At 48.1% G+C, this 19,600-nt stretch overlaps 2 protein-coding genes across 5 annotated transcripts in view; one reads left to right on the forward strand and one right to left on the reverse strand.

The window, feature by feature from the left end:
- UBAP1 (ubiquitin associated protein 1) overlaps window positions 1–4,561 on the forward strand; it is a 62,837-nt gene extending 58,276 nt beyond the window's left edge. For 2 of the 4 annotated variants that reach the window (XM_030565937.1, XM_030565936.1), the window contains 2 exons: window positions 1,194–1,295; window positions 3,289–4,561. In XM_030565937.1, the coding sequence (XP_030421797.1) occupies window positions 1,194–1,295; window positions 3,289–3,429 (243 nt within the window). In that variant the 3' untranslated portion in view covers window positions 3,430–4,561. Of the gene's footprint in view, window positions 1–1,193; window positions 1,296–1,671 lie in introns of all 4 variants that reach the window. The other 2 variants (XR_004000856.1, XM_030565938.1) reach the window with 2 other exon arrangements.
- Window positions 4,562–14,886: 10,325 nt separating this feature from the next.
- KIF24 (kinesin family member 24) overlaps window positions 14,887–19,600 on the reverse strand; it is a 40,146-nt gene continuing 35,432 nt past the window's right edge. Inside the window, exon 13 of the mRNA XM_030566150.1 lies at window positions 14,887–18,507. Within this exon, the coding sequence (XP_030422010.1) occupies window positions 18,367–18,507 (141 nt within the window). The 3' untranslated portion in view covers window positions 14,887–18,366. The remainder of the gene's footprint in view (window positions 18,508–19,600) is intronic.

Raw genomic sequence — 19,600 nt, forward strand, 5'->3', positions numbered from 1 at the left:
TTTGTATGCCAGTGGTTTTAAGTGAGGTGGAACTTGGGGGTGCGCAGGACAGAGCAGACTCCTGAATCAGGTGCAGGCATCTGGAAATGTTGGGAGCCGCTAGTCTGGAGGAGCAGCACAGAGCTGGCAGTCGTGGTGTGTGTAACTTCTGGAGACTCTGCATAAGGTGCCAAGTTAGGAAAAGTCCAACTTCAGAGCTGGGCGGCTGGAGAGTGGCGGCGGCTGGCCGAGGGCCCAGTTCTGCAGGCAGCAGCACAGAAGCAAGGGTGGCAATACCATAAAACGGCCACACTGGGTCAGACCAATGGTCCATCCAGCCCAGTATCCCGTCCTCTGACAGTGGCCAATGGCAGGTGCCCCGAAGGGAATGAGCAGACAGGTTACCATCAAGTGATCCATCCCCTGTCATCCTTCCTTCTGTGCTGCTGCTGGCAGCGGCTCTGCCTTGAGAACTGGGCCCCTGGCCAGCAGCTGCTGCCCTCTGGCTGCCCAGCTCTGAAGGCAGCGCCACCACCAGCAGCAGCATAGAAGTAAGGGTAGCAGTACCATGATCCCCTCCTCTCTACAATTACCTCCCCCACAACTCCCTATTGGGTCAGGACCCCTACAGTTACAATATCCTCAAATTGCAGATTTAAAGAGCTGAAATAATGAAATTTACTATTTTTAAAATCCTATGCTCGTGAAATTGACCAAAATGGGCCATGAATTTGGCTCTATCTTAGCAGAGCATCCAGTAAGCTGAATTGATCTCAAAAGGTGCGACAGCTTTCAGACTGGATCAGCTCCCTGAAGTCTGTGGGGAAGCCAGGGTTCAAGAGACTTTTCATCTTGATCATTGAACCCTCAGCAGGGTGTTAAAAATGGTTGCTGTGTAGGAGTACTAGTCACTTCTGAAAAAAGGCCTTGATGGCAGAGATTTCATCAGTATTGAAGAGCAAAAGAATGGCCAGCCTTGATTTGTAGACTGCTTCTGGCTGAAAGTGAAAACCAAAGCTCACGGAGGGAGAGAATGAAAGGCCAAAAGAGTTTAGTTCAGCTTCTCTGAACGAGTTCCCGTGCTGAGAACCTGTTAGTCGCGACAAGAAGGATTTTCTCTAAGCAGTTAGTGAAGCCTTGTCAATGGGCTGTGGGGCAAGTGGGGTGAGTAGCCGAGTGGTGAGTTACTTTCTTATCTAATTTTCCCCCCACAGGTTCTCGATTATCTGTTTGCACACAGCCAGCTTTGTGAGAAGGGCTTCGATCCTCTCCTTGTCGAAGCAGCTCTGGAAATGTACCAGTGTTCAGAGGAGAAGGTGAGGCTGTCCTGGTTACATGCCAAGGGGAGGTGCTTTGCTGTGTTGTTTCACTGACTTTCAGAGAGCATCTCTCGCGGTGGAAGTCGAGCGAATGCCTGTTCGGCCATTGAGAAACCACTTACTTGGGAGCGGTTCTGTTCCAATTACAGAATTGTTTCCTCCACTTCCAAATGTCAGCCACTTTCAGTAGTTTTGCTACTGCAACATTTGCATGAAAACGGGAGACCTGCCTTGAGGTCTCATCTGCTCCAGCTGCCTTGCTTGAAGTCCTGCATCCGTTTATGGCACCAACTGCTTGCTGCAGCTGATGTCACAAAGGACTGATTTCAGCAGCAGTACATTATTTTAAACTCTGATTTTGTTTTAATGCCAGAGCCTTGGCTCCTGTGAGGCTGGGAAGCTGACTGTAAGAAGGGTTGGTGTTTAATCTCCCGGACACTAAGGATCATTGCATTCACGCTCCAAACAGTGCACTGAGGTCCTGGGGCTCGTGTCCTGAACACTTCAAGGGTGAGGCTGTGCCCTCAGCTTGTGCCCTGTGCCCCATTTACTCTACCATTTTCTCTTTAAAATGAGCCATCTCCTGACTTACGGCTTTGACAGCAAGACTAGATAGCCAGCCTCACCCCACCCATCTGTTCCACATAGTCGCTGCTCCTCAGCTTTAACTTGTGCTGCTGGTACATGCCAACTCCCCTGCTCTTTCCTGGGCTCAGGATGGGAATGGGACTTGGCAGAGGGAGGGTCAGGTAAGCACAAGGGGCAGCTCCTGGCATGGCAGAGGTGGAGTGGCGTGGACTTGGCTGCAGGAAGGAATCTGCACCCAGCCCCTCCTGTAAACCTGGCAACAGAACCAGCCTCAGCCAAACCCAGGAAATAGCCTGTCCTTAGGTGACACCCACTCTGGGAAAAGCTACACAAGTTTAATGGGAGAGGGGGAAGCCAGGGGACTTGTTAGGGATGTGAGCTGCAAATGAAACAGCTTTCTGTGAATTCACAATTCCGATGTCTCCTCCTTCTGTCAGCCCTGAGGGTGTCTGCTGAGACTCAGGGCTCCCAGTTCTCATGGTGCTGTTGGTGGACACCTGTCTGCTGGAAACTGAGTTGATCCCACCAAGAGCCATGTGATAGCAAGGGCACTTGTACAGTTCCCAGACTCAGCCTCGGGAGCCTTTAGCTTCTAACAAGCATGGTCACGACTTCAAATTGATACAACTTTGAGATGCAGCAGAAACTGAAAGGGCAGGCTTTGGCCTACATGGCCAGTGCAGAGTTCAGACTGGTTCTGTCTCATCCTTGGGAAAGGCCCATGAAACCATCAGGCTCTGGGTGGCCTCAGTGAAGAGCATGTTGGGGACTGATCCCTAACTCTCAATGGAGACTGTGTAGGCCCCAGTGATGGTCTTTAGCCTAGAATGGTTAATTCACGCAACAGAAGCTAATGATGCATAAGAGACACACTGCAGCCCAAGCTTCATTGCCTGCCAGTTTCCTTAGTAGTAATAGGACCACCACAATGCCTAGGAACCCTCATCCTAGATTGCCCCCCCCTTGTGTTAGATGTTGTATGAGCACAGGCCTGGCTGAAAGAGCTAGCAGTCTGAGTGTGAGTTGAGACTGATGCAGGAGTACAAGGAAACAATGAGCAGCGTAGGTCAACATGCGGGCAGTGGTCTCTGACACCAGCCGTCTAACCATGGTGCAGCTTCTTGTAGGGATTGCAAAGGAGGGTTTTGAAGGTGAATAATGAGCACAGCTGAATGGCGGCCATGCCGCTAAGTGTGCATCCGTTAAACAAGTGCGGTTGAACTGGTTTGTCTCGGGCATCTGGGAGTTTTGGCCATTAACTGAGCAGCCCCCATTCTGGCCAGTGGCAAGAGACCAGCCCTGCATTGCCTTCCCAGCCCCCTGTCAGCATCCCCTGAATCAAAGCTGAGCCTTCCCTGGAACCTTCCCCTTCTCAAACCCTGAATGTGTCTCTCTCTTCTAGACAACAGAACTTCTCCAGCTCATGAGTAAATTTAAGGAAATGGGCTTTGAACTGAAAGACATTAAGGAGGTCTTATTATTACATAACAATGACCAGGACAATGCTTTGGAAGATCTAATGGCCCGTGCTGGAGCCAGCTGAAGATGCAGGGGTTCTTGGAGTATAATGGAGAGTGCCTCCAGGGGAAGGCAGCCTGCCCGTGTGACCAGACCTCTGCCACCTTCACAGCCGAAGAGTGTGACATGCTCTCTCTTTGGGAAGAAGCCCTGCATTTTGTGTACATTGGAGAAGGCGACTGAGCGAGCCCATCTGCGTGCGTCACTCCAGCACGCTCTTCCCATTGAGAGGAGGTAACTTCCTTCCTTAAATTAAATTTTGAAAGTGCCCTTTCCTAGGTTCCCTTTTCTGGTTTGGCCATGAAGAATTTAGACTGCCTGACTTCTACTGGAATTGTACATAGACAAAGCTGGAAGTATTTTTTTTTTTTTTCCTCGCTGTTGCACTGGACTTGGACAGAGGAATGCAAAGTTGGTTTTGAAACAAGAATGCTCTGGTCCTTTGAAGCTGCTTTCATGGTGTCAGCTTCTACTGAAACACTGGCTGTATCACAGTTCAGAGTAACTGAAGCTGACGTTTAGTGCAATGGATTTTAATTTTTATTGGGTTGAGAATTAGTCTGTAACTTAGTGGAACACTGGTTTCTAACCTGTCTCTATGCATAAAGAGAGAAGCCGTTCCTTTCCCTCTCGTTTTTGGCCCTTCTGCCACACACTTCTTCCGGGCATAGGTGTCCAGTGCTTGAGTGGTGTGTAAACAGAGTCTTTTCACAACAGGTAAGCTCTGAACTCTAGCTGGACTCACAGCCAGTGACTGGTCCTTGAACTGAAGAGGTCAGAGCTGGGCCTCTGCAATCTCTCCCCTCCAGGTTTACAGGTTATTTAAACAAATGCCCTCTTAGGAAATCAGTTGATGGTCTGTTTTAAATGATATTCATTGTGAAGCAGGGGGGTTCTCTTTCAAGCACTTTCTTTAAATGCAAACAATATACTCACTGCATTAGTTCCATTTCCCCCCAAACTGCTTTAGTTACATATTCAATAACATCTAGTAATGGACATCAGTTTTTTTGTTTGGTTTTGATAGTTCAAAGTGTATTATGTTGTACATTGTTAAAGATCTAAATGCATAAAATACAAGCAGTTTCTTGATGAATCTTTCATTTGCTAAATATTTTGATTCTGTAGAAAACAACTAATAAAACTCTAAAATGGAATTCCCAGTGTCCCGTTTCTCTCTTGCGCTCTGGTTTCAGTTGAGAAGGAGAACTCCTGTTACAATTGGGAGGAGAGGTGTAATCATAATCAGGCCCACCTAGTAGGTCCTCCAAACCCAGGCAATTCCTGCCATGCCGATGCTCCATGCTTGTATTGTGTCTATTTGACAGAGCTGGACACAACTTGCAAGGAACTATCAGAACAGTTTTTAAAATGTCACTGTTACAGAGACTCTCACTTGTCTGTGTTATTTGCTCCTTCCTTCTGAAAGTTGATTTTTTCCCCATGAAAAATCTCTGTCGAGGAAGGAACCCCCCTCAGAAAGGGCATGAAATGCATTGCCAGAGATGCATAGCCTCCTTTAATCACACCTCCTTTTATGCAAATTCACCTCCTTATGGTTCTGTCTCAGCACATTTTATTTTTTTAAAGTCTTCTTGGAGAGCAAATATGTCAGCACTTGTTTGAGTATCCAAGCACAAACTAACCTGCTGTGGCTCCGATTTACCCTGGAGCTGATAGCTGCTTCATGCTAACTCTCACAGCAGTTTCAATATCACTTTCCAGCTGGTGAGACAAGCTATGGAGACACTTACCAGTGGGCATATACAGAGCCAGCCTGCTTCAGGTTGTTAAACAAAAATTGTCATGGAAGACCCCAACCAATGTCTTCCCCAGCCAGCTGGTCCTAAATTACGTAGCAGGGTCTCTGAATTCTGTAGTACTTGGTGCAGCAGGGTGGAAATTCTCTGGCACCTTCACTTTTACCTTAAGGGTGGACTATATACAAGTTAATACAGTCAGTGCAATAGGCCGGTACTTATTCCTCATCTCGGGAAGTTTGGGACTGGCATAAGCACATCTGGGGGATTTTTTTTCTAAAACAATCAGCAGCAAAATGATCAATGTGACACGCTTCAGTTGACATCTTTAGATTTCAGAATTAACCCGTTTAAATTAATGGGGCAGTTTGCAGCCTACAGAGATATTGTCTGAGGCAGAGAACAATGAAAACGTGGAAGCAACCCAACTGCGAGGGCTAGAAACAGTAACTTTAAAAAACAAAAAAAAACCCACTCAGGTTTTGAAGCACAACTCTGAGGCAAGAAACAGAGTCCACAGCCCAGAAATTCACAGGGCCCTGGCTGTCTCCCGCTGCTGGTAGGGAATGGGAAACCAATGGTAGGTGAACAACATGGCACACTTACATCTACACACCTTTTCCCTGAGTTGTATTTTTCTCAACTAATATCGGTATGAAAGGTCCCCGAGGAATATTTGCCCATTGTTGTGTCCAGGTGAATATCCTCCGAAAGCAGATCTGTTTCAGAGAGGCCAGTGTAGGACAGTTCAAAGCAGCAGTTTGGCCCTAAGAGGGGTCTGTTGCCTGTTCTCTGTGTAGTAGGGACCAATCTCCTTGAGAATAGGTTGGCTACAGTATTCAGGAGGGGGTTAAACTAATAACTGGAGAGGAGGGTAAAAAGAGGGAAGATATGAGCACTCATTTAGCACAAAATGGAGATGCTGAGAACAAAATTAGTCAAGAAACCAAAGGCCCTGAAGAGACGAAATTCCTGAATTGCCTGCACACTAATGCTAGAAGCCTGGGTAACAGGAATAGGAAGTGCTTGTTTATGAGCATAAATGAGATTTGACATAAAGCTACTGGGATGATTTACACAACTGGAATATTAGTGGTTAACCTATTTAGGAAGGACCAAATGGGCAAAAGGGAAGGGATCACTTTGTCCAAAAGGGATGTACCTGTTTCCGAGTCACTGATAACTCAAGAAAATGATCTTGAATGTCTATGGATCAATGTGCTGACAGCTAAAGCACAAGCTGGAGTAGTAGTTGTTTCCTACAGATTACAACTCGCACTAGGGAATAAGATGGCTGCTTCCTTAGCCAATGTGTAGGGGGAAAAAAAAACCTGTGAGTTCTTCGAGTACTTGCTCATATCGATTCCAATTAGGTGTGTGCACACTGTGTGCATGTTCGTCGGAAGATTTTTACCCTAGCAACACTCAGCGGGTCGGCTGGGTTGCCCCCTGGAGTGGCGCCATTATGGCACCTGATATTTACCCCTGCCGACCCAACGGCCCTTCAGTTCCTTCTTACCGCCCGTGACGGTCGTTGGAACTGTGGAGCGCAGCTTTGCTGATCTCCACGTCCCTAGCGACTCGTAGTTCTTTGCTGTTTATTGTGTGTACAGTTCGAGTTCTTGTAGTTATAGTTTGTATTAGTTAGTTAGTGTATATAGTTTAAGGGGGGATTGGGGATTAGCCCCTTTCCTCCACCCCGGTGTGGGCCCATGGCCAAGGCACCGGGATTCAAACCATGCTCGGCGTGCCAGAAGCCGATGCCAGTAGGGGATCCCCACGACTCCTGCCTCAAGTGCCTAGGGGAATCCCACCTTACCGATAAGTGCCGCATCTGCAAGTCGTTTAAACCAAGGAGCGGGATTTGCAACTGAAACAGCTCCTCATGGCGTCGGCACTTAGTCCTGCAGTGTCGGTACCGAGCACCCAACAGACTGCTTCTGTAAGGAGCACCCCTTGGCCCCGCACCGCTCCAGTACCGAGGAGCCCCAGCACCGACCCTTACCAGCACCGACATCTGCTTGGCACCGCTCCCTGTCCCCGAGACCCAGGAAGCAACATGGCGCTCCAGCTGCTTCAGCTCCACAGACGGAGTGCTCTTCAAAGACGGTTCATCCGGCACCATCATCTGCTGTAGCACCATCGACTGTGGCACCGCCGACTGCGGCTCCACCGAGCGCGGCACCGTCGATTCCGGTCCCACAAGGGCCGTTGAGTCCGGTGCCTGACAGCTCCCTGGCTCATGCTGTGGTTGAGCTTGCCCTCCCTTCTACACCGGAGACCTTCTCCACGGCAAGGGAGCTCATCGCCATGACGGAGTCGACACGGCCTCAACCCCCGGCATTGCTGGTGCGGGTCATACAATCCATTGGGAAACCAGCCCTAGTAAGGCCACCTTCCGTTGGTCCAATGGACGTCGTTCAAGATCACGGTCTCACAGACGCTCTCAATCACGCTGTTCCCGCTCCTGGCGCCGCTCGCAGTCCCGGCACCGCTCTCCATTGCGGTAATGGTCACACTCGCGGCACCGTTCGACATCTCATTTGCCGGCCAGATACTTCCAGTACCGATCCGACTCACGGCTTCGCTCTCGGCATCGTGTATCCTGCAGTCGCTCCAGACGAAGGGACTCGAGATCCCGGTCGGCCTCCCGGCACCGCTGCGGTACAAAGTCCCGGTCTCGCTCGTGGCACCGTTCTAGCTCCCGGTACCACTCCCCGGTACCGCCCCGGGATCGAGCATCCAGAACAGTGGCGCCCTCTCAGGGTCTATCGGCACCGCCGTGGCCATCGAGACACACATCAGTGTCATCGCAGGCTGGTAGCGCTTCCTATCCTCAGGAGCTTGACTGACGTCCCCAGCCATATATTTCCAGAGAGCCAGAGCCACGAGCAAGGGCCTCATCACTGATCCTTTTGGACACTGTGGGCATACCACCAAGCCCAAGGTGTTCCATCAGTGGCTCCACAGTCGGTCCCATCAGAACACCAGGTACCAGAGGCGATAGTAAGCCGCCCCTGTCCCTACGGGCACGGATGAGGCTCCGATACCATCTGCAGACACCCAGGTTCCACCTGATGCAGATGACGCTCCGCAAGTACAGGAGCACCCACAGGACCCCCTGGTCTCGGGCCTCTCCTCCTCCTTCTCGCCTGACGAGGCTGTGGTGGGAACATCCTCCTCAGGCCCTCCACCAATGGATCTCAGGGCCCATCAAGACCTTTTGAGACAAGTGGCTCAGAATATGAACTTACGGGTGGAGGAGGTCCCTGAAATAGAGGACCCTGTCGTGGACATCTTATCGGCTGATGCACCTGCTAGAGTGGCTCTTCCGTTTATCTGCACCATACAGGCTAATGCAGACACCATTTTGGCAATCCCCAGCCTCGATTCCATCTACAGCAAGGAGAGTAGAGAGAAAATATATGTCCCCTCAAAGGGGTATGAATATCTCTCCATTCACCCACTTCCTTGCTCTTTAGTGATGCCATCGGTGAACGAAAGCATCATGGCCAGCAAGCCCCGGCTCCTAAGACAAAGGAGGCTAGGCGCACGGACCTCCTAGGCCGCAAAATATACTCGGCTGGGGGCCTCCAACTTAGGGTGGCAAACCAACAAGCCCTCCTAAGTAGATATAACTTTAACGTGGGTGTCCTTGGGGAAGTTTATGGAGCCTCTTCCCCAAGAGTCCCGTCAAGAATTTACCCTCCTACTTGAGGAGGGTAAAAAGGTAACAAGAACCTCCCTCCAAGCCTCTCTGGATGCAGCGGACTCTGCAGCCAGAACTCTGGCTTCAGGAGTGACGATGAGGCGTATCTCCTGGCTCCAGGTATCAGGCCTTCCCTCAAATTACAACAAACTATTCAGGATTTGCCCTTCGAAGGCCAGGGCCTGTTCTCAAATAAGACTGATCCCAGATTGCAAAGTCTGAAGGACAATCGTGTTATAATGCGCTCGCTGGGTATGCACACGCCAGTGACCCAACGCAGGACCTTTCGGCCCCAGCCACACCGTCCTTATGCCCCGCCTAGGCCGCGACAGGACTTTAGCAGAAGGCGTGGTAGAGGTAATTGTCGGAGGCAGTCTAGCCCTCAAGGAGGCCAAAATCAGGTGCCCCCTAAACCACCAGCAGGGCCCAAGCAGAACTTTTGATGGGACGCCCGAAGGCGGCCCATCAGTTGCTCTACTGGATCCTTCTCCTCCCTTTTTCAACTGCCTCTCCCAATTCCTCCCTGCCTGGTCCCAGCTAACTTCAGATTGTTGGGTCCTGCACATGGTGGAAGTGAGATACCATCTCCAGTTTGTTTCAACCCCGCCTTCCCTCCCCGTTCCTCTTCAGGGACCCCTCTCACGAGCAATTCCTCTTACAAGAGGTCCAGTCACTCCTAGCCATGGGAGCCATAGAGGAGGTGCCAAAAGACATGAGGGGCAAGTGGTTTTATTTTCGCTACTTCCTAATCCCAAAGGCAAAGAGAGGTCTACAACCAATCCTAGACCTGCGAGAACTCAACAAATTCATGATAAAGCTGAAGTCCCGCATGGTAACTCTGGGGACCATTATCCCGTCCCTGGATCCGGGAGACTGGTATGCCGCCCTCGATATGAAGGACGCATATTTCCACATTGCAATTTACCCTCCACACAGACGATACCTCCTTTTTGTGCTCAACCATCAACACTTTCAGTTCACTGTACTTCCGTCTGGCCTGTCTATGGCTCTGCGTGTGTTCACAAAATGTGTGGCTGTAGTCGCCACCTCCCTCCAGCGTCGTCGGGTACACGTCTTCCCGTATCTCGACGACTGGCTCATTCGAGGCCATACAAGTGTCGCAGCACCTGCGCATTGTCAAAGACCTCTTCGGGAGCCTATGCCTGATGATCAACACAGAGAAGTCTACTCTGACACCCACGCAGAGAATAGACTTCATCGGAGTGGTTCTGGACTCCAATCTGGCCAGAGCCTGCCTCCCGCAGTCGCGTTTTCAAGCAATGGCTTCAATTATTCGAGGTCTTCAAACCTTCCCGATGACGTCAGTGCGCACCTGCCTCAGCCTAGTAGTCACATGGCCTCCTGCACCTTCGTGACCAAGCACGCGAGGCTACTCCTCCATCCCTTCCAAGCCTGGCTTGCTTCAATATACCAATCACTATTGGTGCTCACTATTCCCTGGAAGGTTCTGGGCTCCCTAACCCGGTGGCTAAACCCCACTCTAGTCTGTGCAGGGATGCCATTCCACCCGCCGCAACCCTCGATGGCCCTAACCATGGATGCTTCATCTCTGGGTTGGGGTGCCCACCTTGAGGGCCTTCGCCCTCAAGGCCTCTGGTCGCCCCAAGAACTGGCCTTACACATCAATGTGCGGGAGCTGAGAGCAGTCCGTCTAGCGTGCCAGGTGTTTCGAGACCATCTCCAAGGCCGTTGTGTATCAGTGTTCGCGGACAACATAATGGCCATGTTTTACATAAACAAGCAGGGCGGAGCACGCTCCTCCCTCCTTTGTCAAGAAGCCGTCCACCTCTGGGACTTCTGCATAGCCCACTCGATCGATTTGGTAGCGTCTTTTCTCCCAGGAGTCCAGAACACTCTGGCGGATCACCTCAGCAGATCCTTCTTGTCTCGCGAGTGGTCGATTCGTCCGGACGTCATCCATTCTGTTTTCCAGAAGTGGGGGTTTCCCCACGTAGACCTCTTTGCCTCCCGAGAGAACAGGAAATGCCATGTGTTCTGCTCCTTCCAGGGATGCTCCCCAGGCTCCCTCTCAGACACATTCCTGATCCCGTGGAAGAGGCACCTACACTATGCCTTCCCACCGTTTCCGCTTGTTCAGAGTCCTACTCAAGCTCTGCAGGGACAGCGCCCACCTGATCTTGATTGCTCCAGCGTGGCCGAGGCAGCACTGGTACACCATGTTGTTCAACCTCTCAGTGGCAGACCTGATTCCCCTGCCACTCTGGCCAGATCTCATAACACAGGACTTCGGCAGGCTTCACCATCTGGACCTGCAGTCTCTTCATCTTGCTGCATGGTTGAGCCAATCTGAGTTGCGTTGCTCTGCCTTGGTCCAACAGGTGCTCTTGGGCAGTAGGAAGCCTCCTACTAGGATGACATGTCTGGCCAAGTGGAAGCGTTTCTGCTGCTGGTGCACTCAGCGTAACTCAGTCCCCAGGCAGGTGTCCGATCCTACTGTCCTGGACTACCTCTGGTCCCTGAAAGAACAGGACCTAGCGGTCTCTTCCATAAAGGTGCATCTGGCAGCCATCTCTGCCTTCCACCCAGGAGAAAATGGCCGATCAATCTTCTCTCACTCCATAGTTTCAAGGTTCCTCAAGGGATTGGAACGTTTGTACCCTCAAGTCAGACGCCCAACCCCTACCTGGGATCTCATCCTGGTGCTAGCCAAGCTTATGGGTGCTCCTTTCGAACCACTGGCCACCTGCTCGCTGCTGTACCTTTCCTGGAAGACAGCCTTCCTCGTCGCTGTTACTTCGGCAAGACGAGTATCTGAGCTTTGGGCCTTGGCAGCGGACCCCCCGTATATGGTGTTCCATAAGGACAAGGTACAGCTGCGACCACACCCCTCCTTCCTCCCTAAGGTGCTGTCTGCCTTTCATGTCAATCAAAACATCTTCCTCGCAGTCTTTTTCCCAAAGCCACACCCATCGCGTCGGGAACAACAGCTGCACACCCTAGACGTTCGCAGGGCTCTCGCCTTTTGTATCGAGAGAACCAAACCCTTCCGAAGGTCACCTCAGCTCTTTGTAGCTGTGGCAGACCGGATGAAAGGCCTACTGGTCTCATCCCAACGAATTTCATCTTGGGTAACATCCTGCATCCATACATGCTGTGATTTGGCTCACGTTCCGGCTAGCCACCTCACCACCCATTCTACTCGGGCTCAAGCTTCATTTGCCGCCTTCCTGGCCCATGTTCCCATCCAGGAAATATGTCAGGCAGCTACCTGGTCATGGATTCGCACCTTTGCCTCACATTATGCTTTGGTTCAACAGTCCAGAGATGATGCAGCCTTTGGCTCAGCAGTTTTGCGTTCTGCAACATCTCACTCCGACCCCACCGCCTAGGTAAGTACGCTTGGGAAACACCTAACTGGAATGGATATGAGCAAGCATTTGAAGAAGAAAAGACGGTTACTCACCTTTGTAACTATTGTTCTTCGAGAGGTGTTGCTCATATCCATTCCACACCTGCCCTCTTCCCCACTGTCGGAGTAGCCGGCAGGAAGGAACTGAAGGGCTGTTGGGCCGGCAGGGGTATATATCCGGCGCCATAATGGCGCCACTCCAGGGGGCGACCCAGATGACCCACTGAGTGTTGCTAGGGTAAAAATCTTCCGACGAACGTGCACGCGCGGCGCGCACCCCTAACTGGAATGGATGTGAGCAACACATCTCAAAGAACAACAGTTACAAAGGTGAGTAACCATCTTATCATGAGGGGCTTCAGAGTGACATGCTAGAGTTCTCATACTGCCAGGCCTAAAGCAGCCTTGGAATTTCTAAACATTATATCAGTTTCCTAACTCAAAAAGTGTTACAGGCAACGCAGGGAAGTTATAGATTAGAGCTTGTCTAAACAGAGGCATAATCTCAGAAGTAAAGGTTAATGGTAGCTTAGGAACAAGTAATCATTATTTGATCACATTTATAATATTCAAGCAGAATAAAGTCCAGACTAGTAATTATATATACTTGATGCTTTAATCGGGCTAATTTCACAAAGATGAAAACAATTAGGAGCCGAATCAGCTGGCGGGAATAATTTAATCAGAAAAATGCAAATGATCATTGGGAATCATTTATGAATGTCTGAGATGCCCCAAAAGCCATAATCTAGGGAAAAGGCAGTGGTGGTTAAATTATGTTATGTAAAACAAATGGTAGAAAGGGGAAGTGGAGAGTAATGAATATAAATCAAAAGTTAGGAACTGTAGAAAATTGATAAAGGGAAGCTAAGGGACACAAGGAGAAATGTATGGCCAGCAGCGGTAAGAACAATGAGCTTTTAAAATACATTAGGAACAAAAAATACTGACAGTGGTATTTAGTCAATTACTAGATGGAAATGGTAGAATTATCAATAATAAGGCAGAGGTGTTCAATAAATATTTCTGTTTTGTATTTGGGGAAAAAGACGATTCAGTCTCATAGGGCGATAACTCTTTCCATTCCACTAGTATGTTAAACAGAAGCTATTAAAGTTAGATATTTTTCAATCAGCAGGTCCAGATAATTTACATCCAAGCGTGTTAAAAGAGGATGCTGGCTGAGGAGCTTGCTGAACAGTTAATGTTGATTTTTCTGAGGAAGAACTTGAGAAGTTCCAGAAGACTAGAAGAAAACTAATGTGCCAATTTTTAAAAAGGGAAAATGGGATGATGCAGGAATTATAGATCTGTCATGGATCCCTGGCAAGATAATGGAGTGGCTGATCTGGGATTTAATAATGAACTAAAGGAGGATATTGTAATTCATACAAATCAACATGGGTTTATGGAAAACAGAGCCTGTCAAACTATCTTTTTTTGGTGAGTGTATACATTTGATTGACAAAAAGATCATGTTGATGTAATATACTTAGACTTCTGTAGGGCATTTGACCTATTGCTCCAAGATATATACCTAGCTCATAGAGCTGGAAGAGACCTTTCAAGATCATCAAGTCCAGCCCCCTGCCTTCACTAGCAGGACCAAGTACTGACTTTTGCCCCAGATCCCTAAGTGGCCCCCTCAGGGATTGAACTCACCACCCTGGGTTTAGCAGGCCAATGTTCAAACCACTGAGCTATCCCTCCTCCCGAGGATGTTTAGGGATATGTTTTCCATGGTACTAAGCAGGGTGAGTTCTCTGTACACAAAACCCTGAACCATGTTTTTAAAGTTGTTTAATGTTGGACACTATGACAGAATACACCCCTGTATTTACACCTTACTCACTATTATTTTGATTAAAAACCAAAAATGATATAAAATGAACAGGGCACATATTAAACTGATAGCTCTCAAAGTGCAGTTGTAAATGGGGAATTCTCTAGCGGATCTGTTCCAATGGGGTTCCACAGGGATTGGTTCTGGTGCCCACAGTTCAAGAAGGGTGTTGATAAATTGCAGAGGGTTCAGAGAAGAGCCATGAGAATGATTAAAGGATTAGAAAACCTGCCTTACAGTGATTGAGATCTTTGGGTCTATCAGTTTAGCTTAACAAAGAGAAGGTTAAAGCGTGACTTGTTTATAGTCTAGAAGTATCTGCCTGGGGAACAAATATTTAATAACGAGCTCTTCAGTCTGGCAGAGAAAGGTCTAACACCAACCAATGGCTGGAAGTTGAAGCTAGACAAATTCAGACGGGAAATAAGGTGAACATTTTAAATAATTAACTGACTCTCACTCTGCCTCAGCGTCCTCCGTTTGTCCATGGAGCGCACAGGCACCAGGCTGCCAGTGCCAGCCTATCCTGGCACTTGTTACACCAGGGTCCATTTTTAAACTTCAAAACCTGTTTCTATTCTTTTTTCTGCCACAGGTTTCTGGTGTGGTCAGTCATCTCTCCCTGTCACTGTACTCATTGTAACAGTGCAAGATCTTCTGATGGGAGGTGCTGCAGGCTGCAACTTATTTAAAAAAAAAATAAAATGATCAGTCATGGCCAAGTTACTGGCATGATGCTTCTGAACCAAGATGTCAATGGAAGTGCTGGGCTTGTGTGTGGGGACGTGGTCTTTATACTTCTGCCCCGTTGAGTGGTATCTTTTACAATCTAACTTGGATTAGAGCTCAAAAATACATTTAATTGTGGACAAAGTGTACAAGAGCCTTTTGTGGTCAATAGAATTTTAATTTAAATACAGTAAGTTTAAGCAACACAAAAGGCGGCCATGCACACTAGCATCCACTCACAGCACTCAAATTCAAAAGTGAATTCATGTTAGTTCTTAGTTTACGTGATTTTACATGGTCAGGCTCTTCATACAACCAGGTTGGTTTATAAACAGTACACACCCCATTTATCAACCTGAAATGAAAACCATCTCACTCAGACTTCACTGTAATAGACAGCAAGCGCATACCTGTAAAGGACGCCAACTTGCACACGAATTAAAGTAACATCCAAGTAACAGAACTGAAAGACTGGAGGGGAGAAATATTGTTAGTGCATTCGACAGCAGCTTGTGTAGTCAATATTACTGTTTCCTCTCTATACTCAGAATCCAATTCTCCAAACAAGTGGGCCTGTAATACACGATTGCTGTGCTTAACGTTAATGCGTGCAAGTGTTTCCAGGCTTGGTGCCTTCATTTCCTCTCCTGTATATGAGAGTCTCTTACACAGTAACAGGCGAGAAAACCATTAAGTGGAAAATTGGACTGTGCCGCCACAACTCAAGGACACATGTAGTACCTGATAGGAGTTAACTCCTTTTTAAAAAGTGCCTAGGTTTCAAGTTTTTGGGTGCTCTTTTAACTTAAAATGTACAGGGAGACTCACGCTCTGCTCAGTGAACTCTCCTTGTGAAATGTGTTTGCTAGGCTGAACTGTGCCAGTTCTAATCCCTTTCATACAGCACTGAAGACTGAGCACTGAGACAGAACATTTAAGGCTTCCATGGTGGTTCAGCTAAGGTGCAGCAACCCTGTATCCAAACTGACTCCCACCTCCTGGATGGATGGCTGGGTCGCTCATCCATATTGTCACTGATACAGTCTGGAAAACTGGTGAGGTAAGATCAATGGGTTTGGCATGCAACTGGTGTCACAAATGGGTCTTTGCCAGCCACCTGCTTAGAAATGGCCATTTTAAATAACCCCGTAGGAACGTTTCTAACCCTTCTCCTGGTGAACTTTCAGGCTTTTGCTTTGCTGAACCTTTCTTTAAAATTCTTCTCCCTGGTACGTGGAGGCTTTATTACTCAACTGTGCCTGCCTGCGTGCCTTTGGGGCCCCGCTGCTACCCAAATTTAAAGACACCGAGTCCTGCCACTTGCTTCTAGTCTTCGCCTTGGCAGGTGCTCATTTCCTGCTCTGTATATAAGCATCTGCTCAGAGGAACCCTCTCCTCTTCCTGTGACCGCTGCACACACTCCCCTCCAACTTCCTTTCCCCAGCTCCTGCCTAACCTTCGTGCTATCCACAGCACTCCTCCACCAAGCTTTGTCTTCTGCAAACATGCTAAGAAATTGCTATGGACACTATTGTAAATGTCAGTATCTGTCTGCTTGCAGGCCTGGAACATTCAGTGATTGACTGGTGTATCTTGGCCCCTCTCTGAGCACTCCGGACTCGCAAGGGATGGAGGGGAGGGGAAGGGGCTTTCCAACAATCATGTATTTGAAAGGAAAATTCCAAAAGAAACTCACTGTCACTTCTCCTCTTACCATTCAGTAATTAGAACCACCCACCCCGCCTAGGGACTAGTGTAACGAAATCCATATTCCTCCGTGTTTTTCTTCTTGACTATCAAACATGTCTGCCTTGGTACATGCCAAGGTATCATGCTTAAAGGATATAAGACAGGTACTTTTTCTCTCCATGTCTGAAGGCCTCATTTCCCTGAGCAGTGAAAGCTGCTTTCTAAGAGGCAAAGGCAACCTGGCTGGCTTCCTGGAGCTGCTGGTTTCAACTGTGACTTGATGCTGGTTTGTCATCTGAATACATGAAAAACCTTAACTCTTCACATGTTGGAATAAATCCTCTGTTTCCCAGAGATAAGCCAGCTGGTTGCAAGAGGCAGACCTGACAACAAAGGAAGTCAGAGAACTTTGAAAGATCACTTCTGAATGTAAGGTTGCTTTGCATATTTCTTGCCTTAGAAATCTGTTCCTGAGTATTTGTTTTATATGTAAAGTTTCTAGGCGCATTGGCACAGCGATGTTACCTTTGCAAAGCCCCAAGCCACTGGCTTACACTGTAGGTCTGTCTAGCTGAAAGGTTACTTACTACTGCCTGTCACAAGCCCAGGCTACAGTGCAGTTACGGTTGCAGACTGGAAATTCAGATTCTCAGAGGACACACTGTTATTTCACTCCTGATATTTATGATTAACTCCAAGATTTTGATCCCCTATGTCTAAGTTCTTTATAAACTCAGATTCCTCTGAGAACAGATTTTAGAATGTGTTCAGTTTCTGGAGTACATGATCTGAGCCGCACATTCTTCAAGGTCACTTATGGCTTAAGCTGGTATACTCCTTTGTGGAGCAAACATGGGACGTAAGAGACCTGTCCAATGCATCTGTGGAGGGATCCGGTTGATGGCTCTGAGGTGTGGGATTCAGCAGCTAACTTCAGGAACTAGTGAGGCTAATGAGTGTCTAAACCCAAACACAACAAGCTGGTGATATTTTGCAGCTGGCTCTGAGGGGGAAAATCAGTTCTGCAGTTTGATCTGACTGGGAGAACTGTACTATTGCATATGCTGCAGCAGTGGACAGACCCACAGCCATCCCACCTGCCACTAGGCCAAGATTCTCTGATTAACTGTCACCAATGTAAAATCAATACAGGCAGCAGCATGTGAATTTTCAGTGCAAGTTCTCTTGCACATGAGCCTTCTAATAAGTCATTTATTGTCCACGTAAAGCATTCTGTACTAGCTCTGCAATGTTAGTATAAGGCACAGAATGACTGTAGCTACCTCCTTGGTTCTTCTGAAAGTATACACCAGTCTGGCTCTAACTAGACTTTCATTAAACACCTGCCTGGTTATTTTATTCCAGCAACAGCTGTTCCCCTCCATTTCCTCACTCGCTTCTTAAAACAGTTTTGTAAGTCTGGAATATTTCTTTTCACAGACTTCTCTGGTTTCAGAATGTTTTCCTGGCTGCGTCAGTTTCTCAGCAGCACACAAGTGCCTTTAACGAGAGGAGCGAGTACAAAAACCACAGCCGGGGACTCCTGCTGTTTGCATGGTGCATTTAAAGGCTACAGAATTATTGCTTCAGAGCATATGATTTCCTATTATAAGGGTGGACCTGGGACTAGAGCGCCCCTGGCTTCAAACCAGATCTATAAAGATTTCTCATTTATTTAAATTTCTCTCAGCCATTATCTAAAATATATGTTAATCGTAAACACCAAACTTTACACTAGCCACCTCCCTTGCTGCAGGGGAACCTAACCCCCATAGGTAGGGAAATAGTGAGCATTTGTTGCCGTAACTAGTCTGTGAGGGATGAATGCAATCTGAAGCGGACTAAGGTGTTGTAGTTCTTTGCAGGGTAGCGTCAGTCTCGGGACAGGCTAAATAGAGCTGCAGTTGGGCTCGCATGCTTTGGATACACTTTGATTTCAGCATCAGGATTTCGTCCAGTCTGGTCACATAATTTTCAAAATCCTGGAGTGGAAGACAAATCAATAAAATTAATGCTGGACGGTGGAGGATGGGGCGAAGGGGGAATAACTAGCACGCAGAGGCTGAGGCATGAGGAAAAGAGCTGCTCTTCTGAAGCAGTAAATACAAGTACGTATTGCATTCTACTTCCATTGTCATCAGAGCACTCAATGTTCTCTTGTTAAAGGCCTGACCTTGAAAAACAGCACAGCTCTTTTTGCAAGAGTCTCGGGACCCTGGCTACTGGGGCTAACTGGTTTATTAACAGTCTGCCTCCCTACTGATCCCCCTGTACTCTTGTCTTCCAGTGAAGTTAATGCTGGCAACAGGGGCTGGACCATACATCGGGATGGTAACAGGCCTACATAACTATGGTATTTATTCGGTGCCAGATACAGTAGTAAGAAAAGCACATTTGAAATGGGCTCTGCTCTTGCCATTCTCCAGTTCAGCTGTCCCACCCTCTTCTCTCCAATCTACAGGAAAGCTGCAGTGCAAGCCCCTTCCTGTCCATGCACCTCAGGCCTGACGTGGTGGGAATCAGCACTGGGACAGCCTCCACTTCCCATTCAAGTCCTAGGCCCCCCTCACTTGGGCCAGTCCATGTGATTTTTTGGGAGGGCAGGGAAGGTGGTGGAGATAGGCTGGTGCTATTGATACCTGTATACTAAGAACTGAACGGAGTCCGTTAGCTCTCACGGTAGGAATTTGTGGTTTTGGTAAGGAAGCTCTGATTCAATCCCAACATACATTTAAATGTAGGAACTGCCGTCAGCGATTGGTTACAGAGCACAATCACTTAGAATCAGTTGAACTGTGTGTTATGCAGTTTGGATGCTCTACAACTTGTTAGAAGGGGATTTGTGTTTTTTAGATGATTATTGTATTAGGGATTATTATTTGGTGTTTTATTATGGACAGAACACTGCCTGTGTCAATCACTGTATTGGAAGGCTGTATCTGTGTCTTCCATGTACTTCCTAAGCTACCTTCAGGACCCAGGCCCAAGGGAAGAGAGATTAAGGGGGCAATAGGTGGGCTATTCTAAGAGCACCCCAAAACCTGTTTTTCAGGGTAACATACCAATGCCACAGAA

This window comes from Gopherus evgoodei, chromosome 6 (genome assembly GCF_007399415.2).
Source record: "Gopherus evgoodei ecotype Sinaloan lineage chromosome 6, rGopEvg1_v1.p, whole genome shotgun sequence".
Lineage (NCBI taxonomy): Eukaryota > Metazoa > Chordata > Testudines > Testudinidae > Gopherus > Gopherus evgoodei.